Source organism: Maniola hyperantus, chromosome 3 (genome assembly GCF_902806685.2).
Source record: "Maniola hyperantus chromosome 3, iAphHyp1.2, whole genome shotgun sequence".
NCBI classification, from domain to species: domain Eukaryota; kingdom Metazoa; phylum Arthropoda; class Insecta; order Lepidoptera; family Nymphalidae; genus Maniola; species Maniola hyperantus.
In genome coordinates this window covers 7,611,879-7,629,348 of record NC_048538.1, presented here as the reverse complement: position 1 = coordinate 7,629,348, position 17,470 = coordinate 7,611,879, and the positions used below count along the sequence as shown (strand labels likewise).

General features: G+C 35.0%; 1 protein-coding gene across 2 annotated transcripts in view; it reads left to right on the top strand.

Moving 5' to 3' along the window:
• The window catches only part of LOC117996621 (G-protein coupled receptor dmsr-1-like), a 50,833-nt gene that overhangs the window by 11,965 nt on the left and 21,398 nt on the right, over nucleotides 1-17,470 (top strand). For both annotated transcript variants that reach the window (XM_034984732.2, XM_034984733.2), the window contains exon 2: nucleotides 7,510-8,371. In XM_034984732.2, coding sequence (XP_034840623.1) covers nucleotides 7,610-8,371 — 762 coding nt within the window. In that variant the 5' untranslated portion in view covers nucleotides 7,510-7,609. The remainder of the gene's footprint in view (nucleotides 1-7,509; nucleotides 8,372-17,470) is intronic.

Sequence of the window (17,470 nt, the reverse complement as noted above, 5' to 3'; positions counted from 1 at the left end):
TATTATTGCGAATACACGTTTACGCAATACCTAGAGGTACACCAGTCAGGTCACAGTGTCTATACCATTATAACGGTGTGCAATAGTTAGCATTTACAATAATTGTATTAATTAATTATTATTAACAAAGAAAATATATTGAAGAATAAATGTACACTCAGCACGATCATAATCACAAATTGATTTTATAAAATTGCTTAAAATAAATTATTATAAAATAGTAATGTCAATATTGCAATAATTGCAATAGATTATATCATGAAACCACCGGGTATATACAGTCGAGGACATAAAAGTCTTTTCGTGACGATCAACAATAGAGAAGTTCAGGCTGTGCTTTATCTTAGCAGAACCTTGCGGAGCGCCGAGAGATCGAACTTGATTGCGTGCAATGTAAGTTGCAACATTATTCTTCTTAGGTACTTAATAAGCGCACGAACAAAAAAGATTCATGACGTCAGTGAAGACATTTTTTGATTTTTGAGAATAGCATATGTAAGTTGGCGTGATTTTAGTACAGTAATACTTATAAGCGGTTTATAGCTGAACTAATTAGAATGTAGTAAAAATACTACTGTAGTAAAAACTGCACTTTTTTATGGTACTTGCAGGTGTGATATCTCTTTTCTCCAGAGGTTAACAGCGTTCTGGTCACATTAAAAATTGAAGCGTGTGATATAAGCTTTCATTTCCTGGGCAAGTGGTTTTTATTGAATATGCCGGGCAACTTGTCCCATCCTCCTTTAATTTGGTACCTACCTATCTACCGATTCTACAAATCCAGTTTATTAATTTAGTTATCAGAGGATGGGTACATAAGTGCTCAAGTAGGTTCTTGTATAATACTCGTGAAGACTTGAATAAGTATCTAATTTCATTATATAACAAGTATTTTGAAAGGTTTTAGTTCAAAAGAATTTTGCGTTGAAGGAAACATTCATTTTTTCTTAAAGTATAAATTGAGGCAAAGGAATTCCAGTGTACCTACCTACTTATTTATATTTTTTCTCTGGCTGAGTAAGAAGATATTATTAGGTACAAGCTGATCACCGCAGCTTCGCCCGCGTGGATTTAGATTTTTAAAATTCCCGTGGAACTTTTGTTTTTCCAGGACATATCAATTTATAACCGACAGTTTCTTAATCCCATCAGTCTTGGTGATCAGGTCCCTGGTGTCCCAGGATTGAGGAGCTTTAATCAAATTTTTTTAAGGGACAATGTCACAAAAGTTCTCTATCGATTAAAAAAATTACGCAAATCGGTTCAGAAACCGCGGAGATTTTGGTGTACATTGGTAGAAAAACACAACTCCTCCTTTTTTGAAAGTCAGTTTAAAAAGTAGCTTATGTTGCTCCTTGGTTATTCCTCTACTTGTCTATGAAAATCCCGTCAAAATAGGTTCAGCCGTTCCGAAGATTAGCCCGTTCAAACATACAGGCACTTCAATTTTATTTATTAGTAGGTATAGAAGTATAGATTATTTCATAACGGCAATTTACTTTTGAACTTCTGTGTATCTTTTTATAATATAATTCTAAATTATACCTATTGGTGCACATTATATAATGTGCCCCAATTATAATTTAGAACCCCAAATGGGACTAGATTCTAGAATTCGTTTGCTTTGTAGACTCATAATATTAGCTATTGTTTTTGTGCGTACCTAAACATTATATAAAAACAAGAATTCAATTCAATTTGTAAAACAGTGCCTACTTCTTACTTACCACGATATTTATGAAACAGTGAAATTTAAACATCTATGTAATTATTATTTTAACAATTTAAAGCTGAGCCTTTTTTTCTTCGCCCTTGGACCACAAAATATAACAGTTAATCAGTATATTTTAATGTAGATAACGGGTACATACCACGATTAATTTGATGTTTTTATTTGTCGATATTTCAACCCAATTGCACGGGTCGTGGTCACGACGGGACTGCGGTGCCTACTACGAGAGATGAAGTGACCACGACCCATGCAATTGGGTTGAAATATCGACAAATAAAAAAATCTAATTAATCGTGGTATGTACCCGTTATCTACATTAAAATATGTTGTTAAACCACGAAATAAGATCAAAATCATTAGTAATCAGGATTCAATATACTTACGTACCAACTAGGTAGATATGATACCAAAGCAAGAAAGGCATAGAATTTATACATTTCACTTAATAAGTAGGTACGGTACATCTACCTGTGCATCTACGACTACGAGTAGCACTAAAGTAAAGTAAAGTAACACTGAACACATTGAATAATACAGTTGGCTAGATAAGCACATTTCTTCTCCTTTTAAGTTTTTGCGCTAGGTACGCTAAACTACGTTGGATTCAAGTGCTCAGCCCTTAATACTGAAGTAAATCCTACTCGAACGTCTGCTACGGGCTATAAGTATGCGCTGTAGTCTATATGTGAATTTAGTTTTATCGCTAAAGTTTTGATCTGATAAATAATTACTTGTTGTTAGTAAAATATTACAATAAAAACTTAAAGCTAGCGTTATTTATTTACTATACCTACAAATCATGCCCGCGTTGAATGGTGCCAAGAATACTGGCTGCATTTCTGCGCTGGACAGCCAGGCTGATCCGGTGCGCAAACATGAGCCAGCCCTCCTGTCACCAGATGAGGCTATTAATCGCGGTGAAAATTAATGTCTCGTAAATTTTTTTTGGCACTAAGACTCTTTGGCCCATGCTGTTAGTTAAATAATGACTTGAATAAATGCATTATACTCTAAAAGCACTCATCTTTGAGTTAGATAATTTGCATACGTTTATGTTAGTAACTATCCCAGTTTGTGCTCCTAGTTATTAACGTCATTAGGTAGCCATCACCTAAAAGCTCAAGTAACCCGACTACCCTAAGCACTCACATCGTAATAGATTCCCGTAAGGGACTAACAAAGCCAGTTAGCGGTGGAACGTACCTTGTACCTTCTAATAACTAAGTAGTAAGTAAATGCTGTTTGTTGTTTATTCTGATCTGTAACAATATAATATGATCTCGTAAACAATATTATATTTAAATCAAAGTTTTCTTTAAAAACTACATTTTGTAAACACTTGCTCGCAACATTCCAGTCTTAGTAGGTAATTTACTTAACAGTTTAATTTTTTTAACTAAGTATCTCTTAATATACCTAGGAGTACCTAGGTATATTAAGAGATACTTAGTTTAAAACGTAGTAACGTAAGTACGTAGATATTGACAAATTTATGCTGTATAGATAATAAAATAGTAATCATAGTAAAAAAAATTACGCTTATAAATTCAGTGCGGTTTCAGACTATTGTTTTTTCTCCGTGTTTCATGCTTGTTTTTGGCATATTTACGCGCTTACACGTGTGTTGCATGTCGTATTTCAATAAACCGCAAAGTTGCAAGTGTGTGCAAGAGGCGCGCGAATACGTGTGTACAAAATCTCATTTAAACGCGCAAAAGAACGCTAATCTGATGACGCTCGTCGATTTGCAAAATAAGATTGATTTGGTCGGTTGATGGTTGGTTGAAAACGATTTGAGGAAAGGTACAAACAATGATAGCTTGCATCTCGGGGATGGACATAGGAAACTTTTTCTTCCGCAAAATTAAAGAGAATCACAGGTTTAAAAAAAACCTAAAGCCACGCGGACGAAGTCGCGGGAATCATTATATAACAATGCCCGTCGTCAAAAAACTGGAAAAAATATAAAAAGAGGCGGATTTGGATTTCACAAGTGACAGGCTTTTAATAATTAAGCACATTTGTGGACGCATTTATTATGGAAGTAGGCTTTTATATAAATCCATGTCAGAGCACATCAACACCCAACAACCGTCCTCAAGTCAGATTAGAGTAGTGTGTTTCTGAGCATACAAAGTACCTACTTACTAGGATTTGATTTGAGAAAACACGCGTCGCGGTAAGTGGGATGGGGCTTTGCTAATGTGTGTCTGACCTAAGGTCAAGTGTACACTAGGAATTAAACTTGCAAAAGTAAAAATGCGGAAGTTATTACCCAATGAAAAAACTTGTACAAATTGAATTGCTTGCTGCAAGTGTTTAAGTATAGTGCTCGTGACTTGCTAGAGCTGTCTGCTGGCAGCTTTATTGCTAGTAAACACTTGGCATTCATTTGAAAATTCATACCGTATTTCAAAGCAAGTTTGTGTAAGATGGTCTTAATTTGTGGCGGTCTTCAAGGTGTGGAGGAAGGCGACGACACTCGTAACACAAGCTGTCTTAGTGCAATTGTCTAAGCACTCCTTTGGCATGATGTTTGGCACATGTTAAACTAGCATAATACCTACTATTGGAATAATTTGTAAGAAGTAAAAATTTGTAAACGTACCTACATTTATTTTTGAGAACTAAATAAATAAATAGAAATTGAAATTGAATTTGCCTGGAAATTTTGTACTTAACTTGCCACATGAGTATTATCCACGGTACTTATGGTAAGTATTTACCCACTGAACCAAAATATGACATATGACCTAAGTTGAGACAAATGTTGTTTTTATTGCTGTTCCAGAAGTTTCTTACTGAATTTATTTGTAAAAATTATTTGCCATTACAACTCTTGGGAGCGGTAATAAAACTGAAAATGTATCTACAAGAAGATATTCTCGCTATAGGATTTCCCTTAAAATAAGACCGGAAGCCGCAGCAGAAATGGCTGAAACCGGTACCTAAGCGGCGCCAGTATGCCATCGTGAGAGTTATTATAGTACGCGTCAGATCGAGATGGCATTTGGGGAGGGGACCACGAGGGAACCGCACAATCCGGTGTGGGATAGCGCGGGTGACGATCGGGTGTGCGGGGCGTCCGGTCCCCTCGCTTCATACTCCGATTACCATCTCCACCTGTGGCCTACTATACATACTTAATATTTTGTTCTGTATAGTTTTAGGAATGAACTAACTGATTTGTGCAACTCACTTTGCTTTTTATTGGTAGTTATTATTATATGCTTTTTATAGATAGTTTAAATGTATTTGCACGTGTCAAAATTATTGTACACATCTTGTAGGCTCCGTATTCGGTATTTCACGACCAAAGGTTCCCTTTCACTTCCGGAATATCATGAAACCCACTAACGTATAAAGTAGGGATTTTAGAATTTACTTAATAAAAAACTCTTTATGGTTTCCTACACTGAAGAGCTATTATGAAATAATGTTTCTATTTTTAAAAAATATGGAAGTTGTATAACTTCAGCTCGTTGTACACTACTAACTGTGTACCCACATTTTATGCAGAGTGGAAATGATAAAATTAGAGTTCACTGTTCACGGAGGACGATTTTCTCAATACAAGAGATAGGTACTTGAACTGGAAATGGTTTTGATACTAGGTCATCTGGTGAATAAAATAGTATGAATAAAATAGTATGAACAAAATAGAAATGAGATAAGCCATACCAAAATTATTCGTGACTCATTAGGCAGCTGTATTCTTTCCACAAGATCGACATAAGATTATAGCCGTCCAAATACTACTTGACAGAGATCGATTGCTCAAGATATAAGAAACAACGAATAGAAAGTTTTTTACTGATTGCCGCTGCACGAATTAATTTGAAGGAACAACAACTAGGGATTAACACTTTTGTACATTTGACAATCAAGGCAATAATGACTCTATCTCTAGCAAACACCCAAACATTTCATTATTAGGTAGGTACTAAGATCAATACCAAATAGATTTATTTATATTAATTTTTAATATAAATAAATCTCTCTCATTGTTCTTGATAAATAGTACCAATTATACTTTAATAGCAAAAATAAAGATATTCAAGAGAATTGCGCAGAATGGAAATATAAATCTTCAGACGACGATGCCAGGTTTTCCAACAATTTTAATTGCCTTTCTTTCATTGTTCTTTGTCGATGATGTTATTTCCTGGTAGGTACGAACTAATAACTATGAACCTGCGTTATATATTTTATACAATTACCTAAATATAATAACCTATATGGGAAAAGAATGCTAAACTATGTTATACCTAACCTAATCAATCAATTACCCCAACCTTTGAGAGACACTATTACAGAAAAAAATTAAAAATCCAAAATAAAAAAATTCTATTTACAATTAACACTAACTACTTACTCATAACGAACTTAACAATTTAGTCATGTACTATCGACTTAGTTATGTCGATGGTGTATGACTGAGTACACTACTACACCTACGTAGTTAGTGTACATTAACTACATCTACACATTTCATTTGAAATAAGCTACACTAACCCTATAACTGGCCAATAACATTCACCAAAATCAATCACACATCAGCAAAATAATTATAAGATACATTGAACTTAAATTAATAATGTAATCATCCTGTACCAGAAGTTAAAATATGATACACGAAGTAGTGTGAGTGAGCGTCTTACGCTCGTCGTATGTTACTACTCCGCTGTGATATTTAATAATGAACGTTTTCTTACCTACCTACATTATATAAATGATTGTGTTTTTTACCTATTATGTATATTAAGTTTAAAATAATTTTTTAATGTATAGTAAGTTTAAAATAACCCACATTTAGCTTAATGTTGTTAGTTTATATTAAGTAATTGTTAGTTAGCTGTTAAGTATTAAGTATAACAATAAATTAATGTTACGTGTAGGTACCTATCGACTGTCGACGGCACTGGTGTACGGAAAAACTTATTTAAAGTTTATGAATGCACCAAACTTGTTGTAACCTGCAAATATTCTTCTTTAATAAATAAATAAATACAAATACAAATACAAATACCTACCAAATGAGACACACCCCTAATTTATCAGAATTAGTAATTATATGCGTTTGAAGCTTTTTTTTAATGAAACTTAAAGCTAGCCTTATCTAATTACTATACAAATCATGCATATCAATGGTGCCAAGAATACTCTAATTTCTACGCTGGGCAGCCAGGCTGATCCATTGCACAAAAAATGAGCCTATAATCTTCGTATGTTTCACATTTGTCTGTACCTTGTTAGATATTGGTTTTGCTTTTCTTAATAGAAATTTACTAAACTTTTGATATGGATGTTATTAGTATGAAAGAATGTAATAGATTTTATTTGTCGGTAAATAATAATTATTCTATCTACCTAAATCTTTAATATAGATTACCTAATAGGTAGTAAGTGTACATACATACCTTCGCACGTACCTAATCACATCTTTGAAATACAGTTTGAAGTACAAAGAAAAGGAGATAATGAATATTTTGTAACATTTTTGCACGTAATCGATATTTTTGGGAACAATGTCTTTTTGTTTATAAGCCTATCTGACGCCAACAGTCATGATCTTCGCTTGTTTACCAAGATATCACTCTACAGGGTCATTGACCATCAAAAATATATTATACTCTTACGCGTATATATATATATATATATATATATAAAGTGTAAGTGAAGTGAAACCTTGCACTCCATGATGTTAATTATCTGCTCAAAAGGGCAATTTTTTATCGACGTTTACATTAAAGCTCACACCGTTGTTTTTGTTACAGATTTACAAAATGAGGACTAAGGATTTGGATGAAGACAAAACAAGGCAGATAATATTACAATACCGATGACTAAATATAAATTTATGAGAAGATACCGAGCATGGCAAACGTGACAGATGCAAATTGCGTCCCCGGCGCAACTAATTTTAATAGAGCATATAGTAGGTTACATGGGTACATTGCTATAGTAATATGTATTATCGGGTCCGCCACAAACTCAATCAACATCGCTGTACTCAGCCGTCGAGAAATGGTTACTTCCACAAATTCAATTCTCACTGGCCTCGCCGTTGCAGATCTTCTCGTTATGTTGGAATATATACCGTATGCTTTGCATATGAACATTAAAATCGGTCCTCAAGTAAATAAGAATACTTATGCTTGGGCAGTCTTCGTTTATTTCCATTCGATATTCAGCCAAACATTTCATACGATATCAATATGGTTGGCAGTGACGTTGGCCGTGTGGCGATACATCGCTATAGCTTTCCCCCAGAAGAATCGTACATGGTGTAGCAAGAGTAACACTACCCTGGCAATCGTAAGCGCCTATGTAATATGCCCCTTCCTGTGTCTCCCGATTTATTTCGCGATGAACATAGTGCCAAATGAAGTGACTCCACATAACAATTCTGAATTCGCAGAGGACTTGTCATTACCCCACAACCGGACCGTTTATGTGCTAGAAATGTCTAAAAACAGAGAGTTAGTGACGGCAATAATGTGGATTTATAGTGTAATTTTGAAACTGGTGCCAAGTATAGCGTTATCAGTGCTAAGTACGTGTTTAATATCGAAATTAACAACGACAGAAAGAAGGAGGCAAAAACTGCTCAAGCGGTCCATTATTGGCCCCAACGAGGCAAGTACAATCAAACAGTTTTTAATTACGAAATTCAAGTAATGTCGGTGCTAATATTATGTAGACGAAAGATTTGTTTTTATTAATAAAATCTGAAACTACCGAACCGGTTTTAAAATTTCTTTCACCAGTAGAAAGCTTCTTTAGCAAAAAGCAACATAGGCTGTAAATGACATAATATTCGCTGAAAAAAGATGGTAGGTACATATAATGCATAATATTACATTACTTTACATGTGGGTACAATATTGTATAATAAAATATCATGACGCATGATGCAAGCACACTGCTGAAATTATTATGCAAAAATGTAATGACTCACTTTCCATACAATTACCCACCGTTACTTCCTGAAATGTTCTGCCATAAATTGTCGATTACAAACGCTTGCAAAATAAGGCCTAGTTGGCTGCTCCTTAGCGTTTCGCATTCTTTTATATGACGTCAAATATTCCATATTGTGGATACGGCAAACCAGTCTAATAAGTTGGTAAAAAAATTGAGATAAAAAAATTGAATTTGGTAAAATATGGAGTAAGCTTTCCATACCACTACCTAAGGTACGATTAAGTATTTTGTGATATTAGTTTGTGAAGGTTTTGTTTTGTCCATTTAAATTCAATTCAATTCCCAATTATTGGCTTTTAGGTGTGCCAGCTGGGCACAGAGTATTTCGCCAGTGTCACGTTTATTGGTCCGTTTAAATTAAAGAGCCATTTTAGTAGAGTACCTACTTATATGATTACTTACAGACTTTCTGTTACATTTTTTGAGTATAAATCTATCTAGGTTTTACTATTGATATTTACGTCATTACTATTTCTTGGAATAAGAATAGCACTGTTATATCTACGAACTATATGTATACAAAATATAAAATAATAATACCACCTTAGTCTTACCCGGGTCTTACCTTATAATAGTATGCTGATTACGATCTCTGTCCTAATTACCTACCTGCATAATATCTGTCACGTTTGAGCGTTGACATCCAATTAAATGTGTTTATTATACTTACCTAATATGAAAATGAAGGAAATGAAGGATCTACAATCCCTTAAGGGAGAAGAGAATAGAGATTGTTATATTATCTAAGCTACTTAGGAATAAATCAATTTCTAGAAAAATTCTAGAAAAATCAGACTATTACATATAAGGAAAAAAGCAGACTATTTTTCATTATTCTAAAGTTCTAAACCATTCTGTTAACCACCAGTTACCGAGAGCTTGTGCCTGCCCCAGTCCAGTCGAGGATACACCGTAGCGTAGTTTGATTTTTGTACATTTGTAATTATCGCAGGATTATGTTGAATAAAATCCTGCGATTATTACTTTAACAGAAGACACCTATCGCCAAAATATTTGTTCGGTACATAAAAAGGAGAGTGAGAGTAGAGACCTTGGGGCCGTGGGGCCCGGGGGCTCGAGATCTTTTTGAAGAAATTACGAAAAGGGTTATCGAGTCAACCGGGAACCCGAGAGCTGGCAGCTACCTTGGACAAAGAATTAGTTTGGCCATCCAAAGGATGCTGCCAGCCAGCGTCTTGAGTACAATGCCTCGCTGCGGTGATCTCGGTGAGGTTTTAGATTTAATTTAATTTATTTTAGTTTTAAATAAAAATTAAAAATTAAAATTGGTATGCAAAACTTGGTACTTTAATCGTCGAAAAAGCTTGTCGAGACGTCATTAACAGTAAGCCTGGGATAACTTTATTATGAAAAACCCAAATGGCGGGCTTTGAATAAATTATAAGAAATCCAGGCAAACTTTATATTAACAGATTTATTTTATTATTTTAGACTAGCTAATGTGCGTCTACACCACTTCTTTCTCGCACATGCATGTGTTATATTACGATAAAATTGGATACATAATTATTATGCTAAAATTCATCTAATCATAAACTTGGGAGTCTGAAGTAAATGTTTGTTGTAATATTTAAAACAGAATCGTTATTCCGTTTCCGGATTCAATATCAATGTACGGAAAGGGTATGATTTAAATAGTATCTTTCTTGTATGTTGTTTAATTTAATATTTAGGAATGTGACAATACGATAAATAATATTATGTGAATTGTCAATACTGATAACTAATTATTCATCGTAAATTAAATACTGTCAATGTACTAAGAGTGACATTATACTAAGCTATTGTCAACATACAGTTGGCAATAGCTATTATGTGAAATAATAATGTTGTGTAAACTGTCAATTTAAGTTGCTTATTATTATTGTAAATTATTAATACGTAGACCATCAATGTCACTGATTTTATTATTGTAAATTGGGTGTGTCAACATACCTTTTGTCAACAAACCTAAAATAAATAATGATTAATATTAAGATCATGTGATAGTCGACATCCGCCTGGTTTGCGATGGCAGTGTTATAAAAGTACCCTACCTCGACAGAGAGGGGACAGTCTTGTATCGACAGCCCAGAGCAAACACGGCGGACCTCACTGAAGTTAAGTATTCTTATATTTTATTATAATGTAATGTAATCATTTGCCTTTTATAGGTTACCTGTTGTAACTGTGTACCAAATATGTACCTACTACTTTACTCAACGTTCTAATGTTTTAAAAGATGTGTGTTATGGAGTTTCTTTGCCCTTTCTTCTCCATGACTAAACACCTTAGCGAAATGGGTGGTAGATTCATTTTAATATAAATAGATCAATGCTGAACAATACAATTTAATTATTATTCTACTTGGTTGGTTTTACTTCTGTATTTATAACCTACCCTCTTTTGCTACTTATTTTATACATTGAGATAAAAGTAAACACTAGGTTGTTAGCTTCTAATTATTATCTAGAAGCTGTTTAGATGATCAGGATTCTTACTTTTAAATAATACAGCAGATGCTTTGCTCGATTTTAATAACTTAATATTTTGGCCTTACCTGACAAAAGTTACAACTACCTTCATGTGCAAATAAATGATAGATGACAACTTTTACTAGTCGTCGTTAACTTTTATAAATCATCTCTACTAAAGCCCACTGTAAAAAGGAAAAAAATCTATTATCAGAAGTGGCAGATAACCCTGCTAGTCCTAGCATAGGCTAATCTTTTTTTTATGTTTTAGGATGGATCCGACCGTTGTTGAATTACTCACGGCTATTAAGGATGCAGTATCTGGCAGCCGTCGGGGAGATGATGTGGTACTACCACCCTTTGATCCCGATAAGAACGATAATGGTGCTGAGAGCTGGTGTACTGCCGTCAACTCTATTGCTGTGGACCTCAACTGGGGCAGTGTAACTACTGTTGCTAAGGCAGGTAAGGCCCTTAGGGGCTCTGCATTATCTTGGTACGAGACATGGGACCCCGACGAGGGTAGAACTTGGGAAAATTTTAAATCGACAATTATAGATTTGTATCCCGAAAAGAAAAACTTATCGGATAAATTAACAAAAGCGGTACTTTTAACGTCGGAAACGGCAGATTCTTATTGTGAATACGCAAGACAGAAAATCAGACTGTTAAAAAATACTAAAATAACCTTTACTGAACAACAGTTAGTCGAGCTTGTATGTGGGGGGATAACAGATGTAAATGTGCGAATGGCTTCCCATAATAGTCGGGTAGAAACGACCGCAGAATTAATCTCCCTGTTTACCACATATTCTAAAATACCTAAAAAGCGTCCCTTTGATAAAACCACCGATAAAGACCAGCCGTCTTCTAGTTCCCTTACAAAAAGACCTAGAAATGAGGAAACCTACAATAAATGGTGTAACATTTGTAGGTCTCGGAATCATACGTGGCATACTTGTCTTAAACGCCGACTTCCAACGAGGAATAACCTTTTCCATAACCAAAGGACACCAAACCCCGATAATCCTCAGCCATTTTATACCCCTATATCTGCTTCAAACTTACCTTCGTGTACGTATTGTCACAAACCTAATCATACTGAATCTATATGCTATAAAAGGATACACGATAGGCGGAACCCTCCTAAAACAAATAATGTAAATTGTATTTCTAAAGACACATTGAAATTAACTGAAGTTTGTATTAAAAATATGCCTGTAGCAGCCCTTATTGATACTGGTGCAAATTGTAGCGTTATAAAAGCTTCTATTGCAAGACGGTTAGGCTGTAATCTGCAACCGTGTTCTACACTGTTGGAAGGAATAGGTAATGGAAAATTATACGTAATTGCCAAAGTAACAGTCCCGGTCAAAATTGATGAAGTAAACTTAGAAATAGAGTTTAATGTAGTTAGGGATAAAGACTTTTACTACGATTGTCTAATTGGCAGAAATATAATTCAATATCCAGATATTGCAGTTATGATAGATTCAACGGGGTGTAAGTTGATACGTGTCCCGTTATCCCAGTCAAGCAATGAAGTCAATCACGTCAACCAAAATTGCTCCGATAATAACTTACAAAATTTGAGTAACTCGATAAGCCACTTAAACGCTGATTTACAGACTAAAATAACAGATATATTTCAAAAATACCCCTCCGTATTACCCTCGCCGGATAATATAGGTTCCGTTACGACCGGTGAAATGCACCTACGCCTCAAAAAGGACGAAATTGTTCATTATCGCCCCTATAGGTTGGCCCCCGTTGAGAGAGAGAAGGTGAAGGAAATGATTAAAGATTTGTTACAAAAAATATAATTCAGGAAAGCGATTCTTCTTTTGCAAGCCCAATTCTCTTAGTAAAAAAAAAAGACGGAAGTGATCGAATGTGTATTGATTTTAGAGCTTTAAACAAATTAGTTGAAAAAGAAAGATACCCTCTCCCTCTCATCGAGGACCAAATAGACAAATTGGGAAAATCCAAGTATTTTATATCTATTGACATGAAAAATGGTTTTCATCAAATCCCCATGGCCCAAGACTCAATAAAGTATACGGCCTTCGTAACACCGGACGGCCACTACGAATTTTTAAAAATGCCTTTCGGTATATGTAATGGACCGTCCGTGTTTCAGAGGGCTATCAGTAAAGCGGTCCAACATTTAAAGTTCCTGTTAGTGTATATGGATGATTTGTTAATTCCTTTTAAAACTGAATCGGAGGGATTAAGTTTTCTAGAACAAACCCTTGAGGCCTTAAGTTCTGCAGGTTTTACTATCAATTTATCCAAATGTAAATTTTTTGTGACAGAAATAGAATACCTAGGTAGACACATTTCAGAAGAAGGAGTTAGACCCAGTGATGATAAGGTGTCGGCTCTCACAGACGCTCCCATTCCTAGTAATGTTAGAGAAGTGCGGCAATTCATGGGATTAGCCAGCTATTTTAGAAAATTTATTCCAAATTTTGCCTCGCGAACCGTTCCTATAACTAAATTAACAAAAAATAATGTAAAATTTGAATGGGGACAGGAACAAGAGAAAGCCAGGCATTACGTAATACAACATTTAATATCAAAACCACTGTTAGCCATATACGACCCTAACTTGCCTACCGAATTGCATACTGATGCAAGCTCCGTTGGTTACGGTGCCATCCTGATGCAAAAAGCTGGAAATCAAACTCGTATAATAGGATATTTTAGTAGACGAACCTCCCCCGCTGAATCAAGATACTGTTCGTATGACTTAGAAACATTAGCCATATACAATGCCCTTAGACATTTCCGAGTGTATTTGTTGGGAGTACCCTTCACAATAGTTACAGATTGTAATGCTATTAAGTCTACTATGGTAAAAAAGGATCTTACACCACGTCTAGCAAGATGGTGGTCGTATATGCAGGATTTTCAATTCACAATCAGCTATAAAAAGGGTAAATATGTACAACATGTGGACTACCTCAGTCGTAATCCGGTTAGGTCAAAATTAGCCACCCCCTTAGTAATTAACTTGATCAGTGATGGCGGGAATGTTGAGCCGTCATGGCTTCAGGTTGCTCAACGTAACGATGATGAAACCCAGACTATCATTACTCAAATTGAATCCAATAGTAATGAAGTAGACACTAACCGATACCTAATTATCAACAATTTGTTGCATTATAAACCCAATTCAGAAAGTACGCCTAAACTGTATATCCCCAAAGGCTACAGACTCAGTGTATTGCGATTGTATCATGATGATAACTGTCATGTCGGGTATGAAAAAACTCTCCATAAGATTCAAGAACATTTTTGGTTTCCCAATATGCCTATATTTGTCAGAAAATATCTATCGCATTGCTTAATTTGCATATCACGAAAAAGTCATTCCGGGCCTAAGCAGGGATTTTTACATCCGATACCAAAGTCGATCCCTTTTGACACTTTACATATGGATTGCACCGGCCCCTTTAGGGAGTCTAGTAATGGGTACAAATATGTCCTCATTGTAATAGATGGTTTTACTAAATTCTGCATCATGAAACCACTCAAAAATTTAAGCGGTACAGAATTGGTATTTAACCTCAGAGAAGTTCTAACACTTTTTAGCACACCTAACCTTATTATTACTGATAGAGGTACAAACTTCTCTTCAAGCCAAGTAAGAGCTTTGTTTAGGGAACTACAAATTGAACACCATATGATCGCTACCGGTACACCTCGTGGCAATGGCCAAGCTGAAAGGTATGTTGCTACTATAGTAAACATGCTAACCACAACGATTAATGGTCAGGAAGAATGGCCGAACGTCCTTTGGAAGGTACAAGAATCCCTTAATACTACTATTCAAAAAAGCACAGGGTTTTCCCCAATTCGGTTATTAATTGGTAAGGAGGGCAACTTACCTTCCGTGCAGGCTCGACTGACTGATGTTATAGATGAATCTATACAACCAATTATCGATATACAGGCGGATCGTGAAATTGCTCGGCAACGCCTTGTAAACGTAGCCAATAAGTTTAAGGAGCATTTTGATACTACCCGTCGAACCAATAAAAGTTTCGAAATAGGCGACACTGTTTATGTTAGCCAAGATCACCGACGCATTGATAAACTTAGTCCAAAATACAAGGGTCCGTACCAAGTCGTAGAAACATTACCAAATGATAGGTTCTCCTTAAGAGGCCAAGGTAATTTAAGAAATATTATTGTTGCAAAAGAAAAACTTCGAATTTGGCCAGGTGAGTGGGTGGAGCAAAATGCTTCTTTCGAAGAATCGTTGTAGATAATACTTATGATCTTAGCCTATTTAGCTTTAACTTTAATAATATTAATTTTGTTATAAAAAAAAAAAAAAAAAAAAATATATATATATAATAATAAATAAAAAAAAAAAAAAAAAGAAAAAAAAAAAAAAAAAAAAAAAAAAAAAAAAAAAAAAAAATAAAATAATAATAATAATGGTAATATTAATAATGATAATTAAAATTTTAATGATAGTATATTGGTAATGCGGTCTGACGTCTAGATATCTTAAGTTTTAAAGACAGTAATATTGACATTGACTCATCAGATATTAATTTGCGAATGGCGCAGTCTTATGTTTTTTTTTGTGTGTTGATACTTTTGCTGCCACAGTTGATTTAATTTTACTGGCTGCAGTGTTCTATTTTCCTACGTACTTCGGGAACGAAGTACTTATCAAAATGGCCGAATAATGAGTAAAAGCTATTAATAAAATGGCCGAATAATGAATACAATTTATAGCGTAATAATTTGTACTAAATGACTTTCAAATGATACAAAATGTTAAGACTTCCAATGGGACAAAATGTTAATACTCCCGAAATGTAGCAACCAACAAAAAAAAAAAAAATCAAAAAAAAAAAAAAAAAAAAAAAAAAAACCAATGATTATCCCCGAATGGGACAAATGTTATTATTCCCGTATGGAACGGATGTTATTATTCCCAAAGGGGACAATTTTTTATTCCCGTATGAAACGGATGTTATTATTCCCAAAGGGGACAATTTTTATTATTCAAACATATAAAACAAAGGGAGTTAGGTTAGTTAGGTCTGCCTGGCACTAATCATTGCCCTTTTCATTGGTCGGGTAATGTTAGACGGCTCGACTTGACAGTGCTGGTATTACACCATTGGTGTGATACATCTTATTGGTGATAATTCAGTAATGTCCTGGTACGAGACCCATTTATGGGGGCGGCAGACAGTTAGCTAGGTAGTTAGGCTGCCCGGCACTAATCATTACTAGACCCAAAAAAAAAAAAAAAAAAAAAAAAAGGGTTAGTAATGTTAGACGGCTTGTTCGGACGGTACCAGTAAGTAGCGAGGTCTAGGTAATGACCTCTACTGGGCAAGAGTCTAGTACAAGACCCATTTATGGGGCGGCAGCGGTTAGGCCAGTTAGTTAGGCTGCCTGGCACTAATCATTACTAGTACCAATAAAAAAAAAAAAAAAAAGAGTTAAAAAATATTGGTTAGTAATGTTAGACGGCTTGTTCGGACGGTGCCAGTAAGTAGCGAGGTCTAATAATAACCTCTACTGGGCAAGAGTCTAGTACAAGACCCATTTATGGGGAGGCAGCGGTTAGGCCAGTTAGTTAGGCTGCCCGGCACTAATCATTACTAGTACCAATAAAAAAAAAAAAAAGAGTTAAAAAATATTGGTTAGTAATGTTAGACGGCTTGTTCGGACGGTGCCAGTAAGTAGCGAGGTGTAGTAATGACCTCTACTGGGCAAGAGTCTAGTACAAGACCCATTTATGGGGGGGCAGCGGTTAGGCCAGTTAGTTAGGGCTGCCGACACTAATCATTACTAGTACCAATAAAAAAAAAAAAAAAAAAGTTTAAAAATATTGGTTGGTAATGTTAGACGGCTTGTTCGGACGGTGCCAGTAAGTAGCGAGGTCTAATAATGACCTCTACTGGGCAAGAGTCTAGTACAAGACCCCTTGCTTTATAAAACTAATAATAATAAAACAAAAACTAAACATATTATACAAAAAAAAAAAAAAAAAAATTAAACATTAAATTATGGGGCGCAGCCAGTTAGGGACAGTTAAACTAGGTAGCTGTAGCTTATAGATCATTTTAGCTTATAGATCTTCCTTAGCTTATAGATCTTTTTAGCTTACAGTAATTTTTTTATTTAGCTCTTAGCTAGATTTTTTTTTCTTTTCTTTCTAATTTCCCTATGTACTTCGGGAACGAAGTACTTGTCAGTATGGCCGTGTTATATTACGATAAAATTGGATACATAATTATTA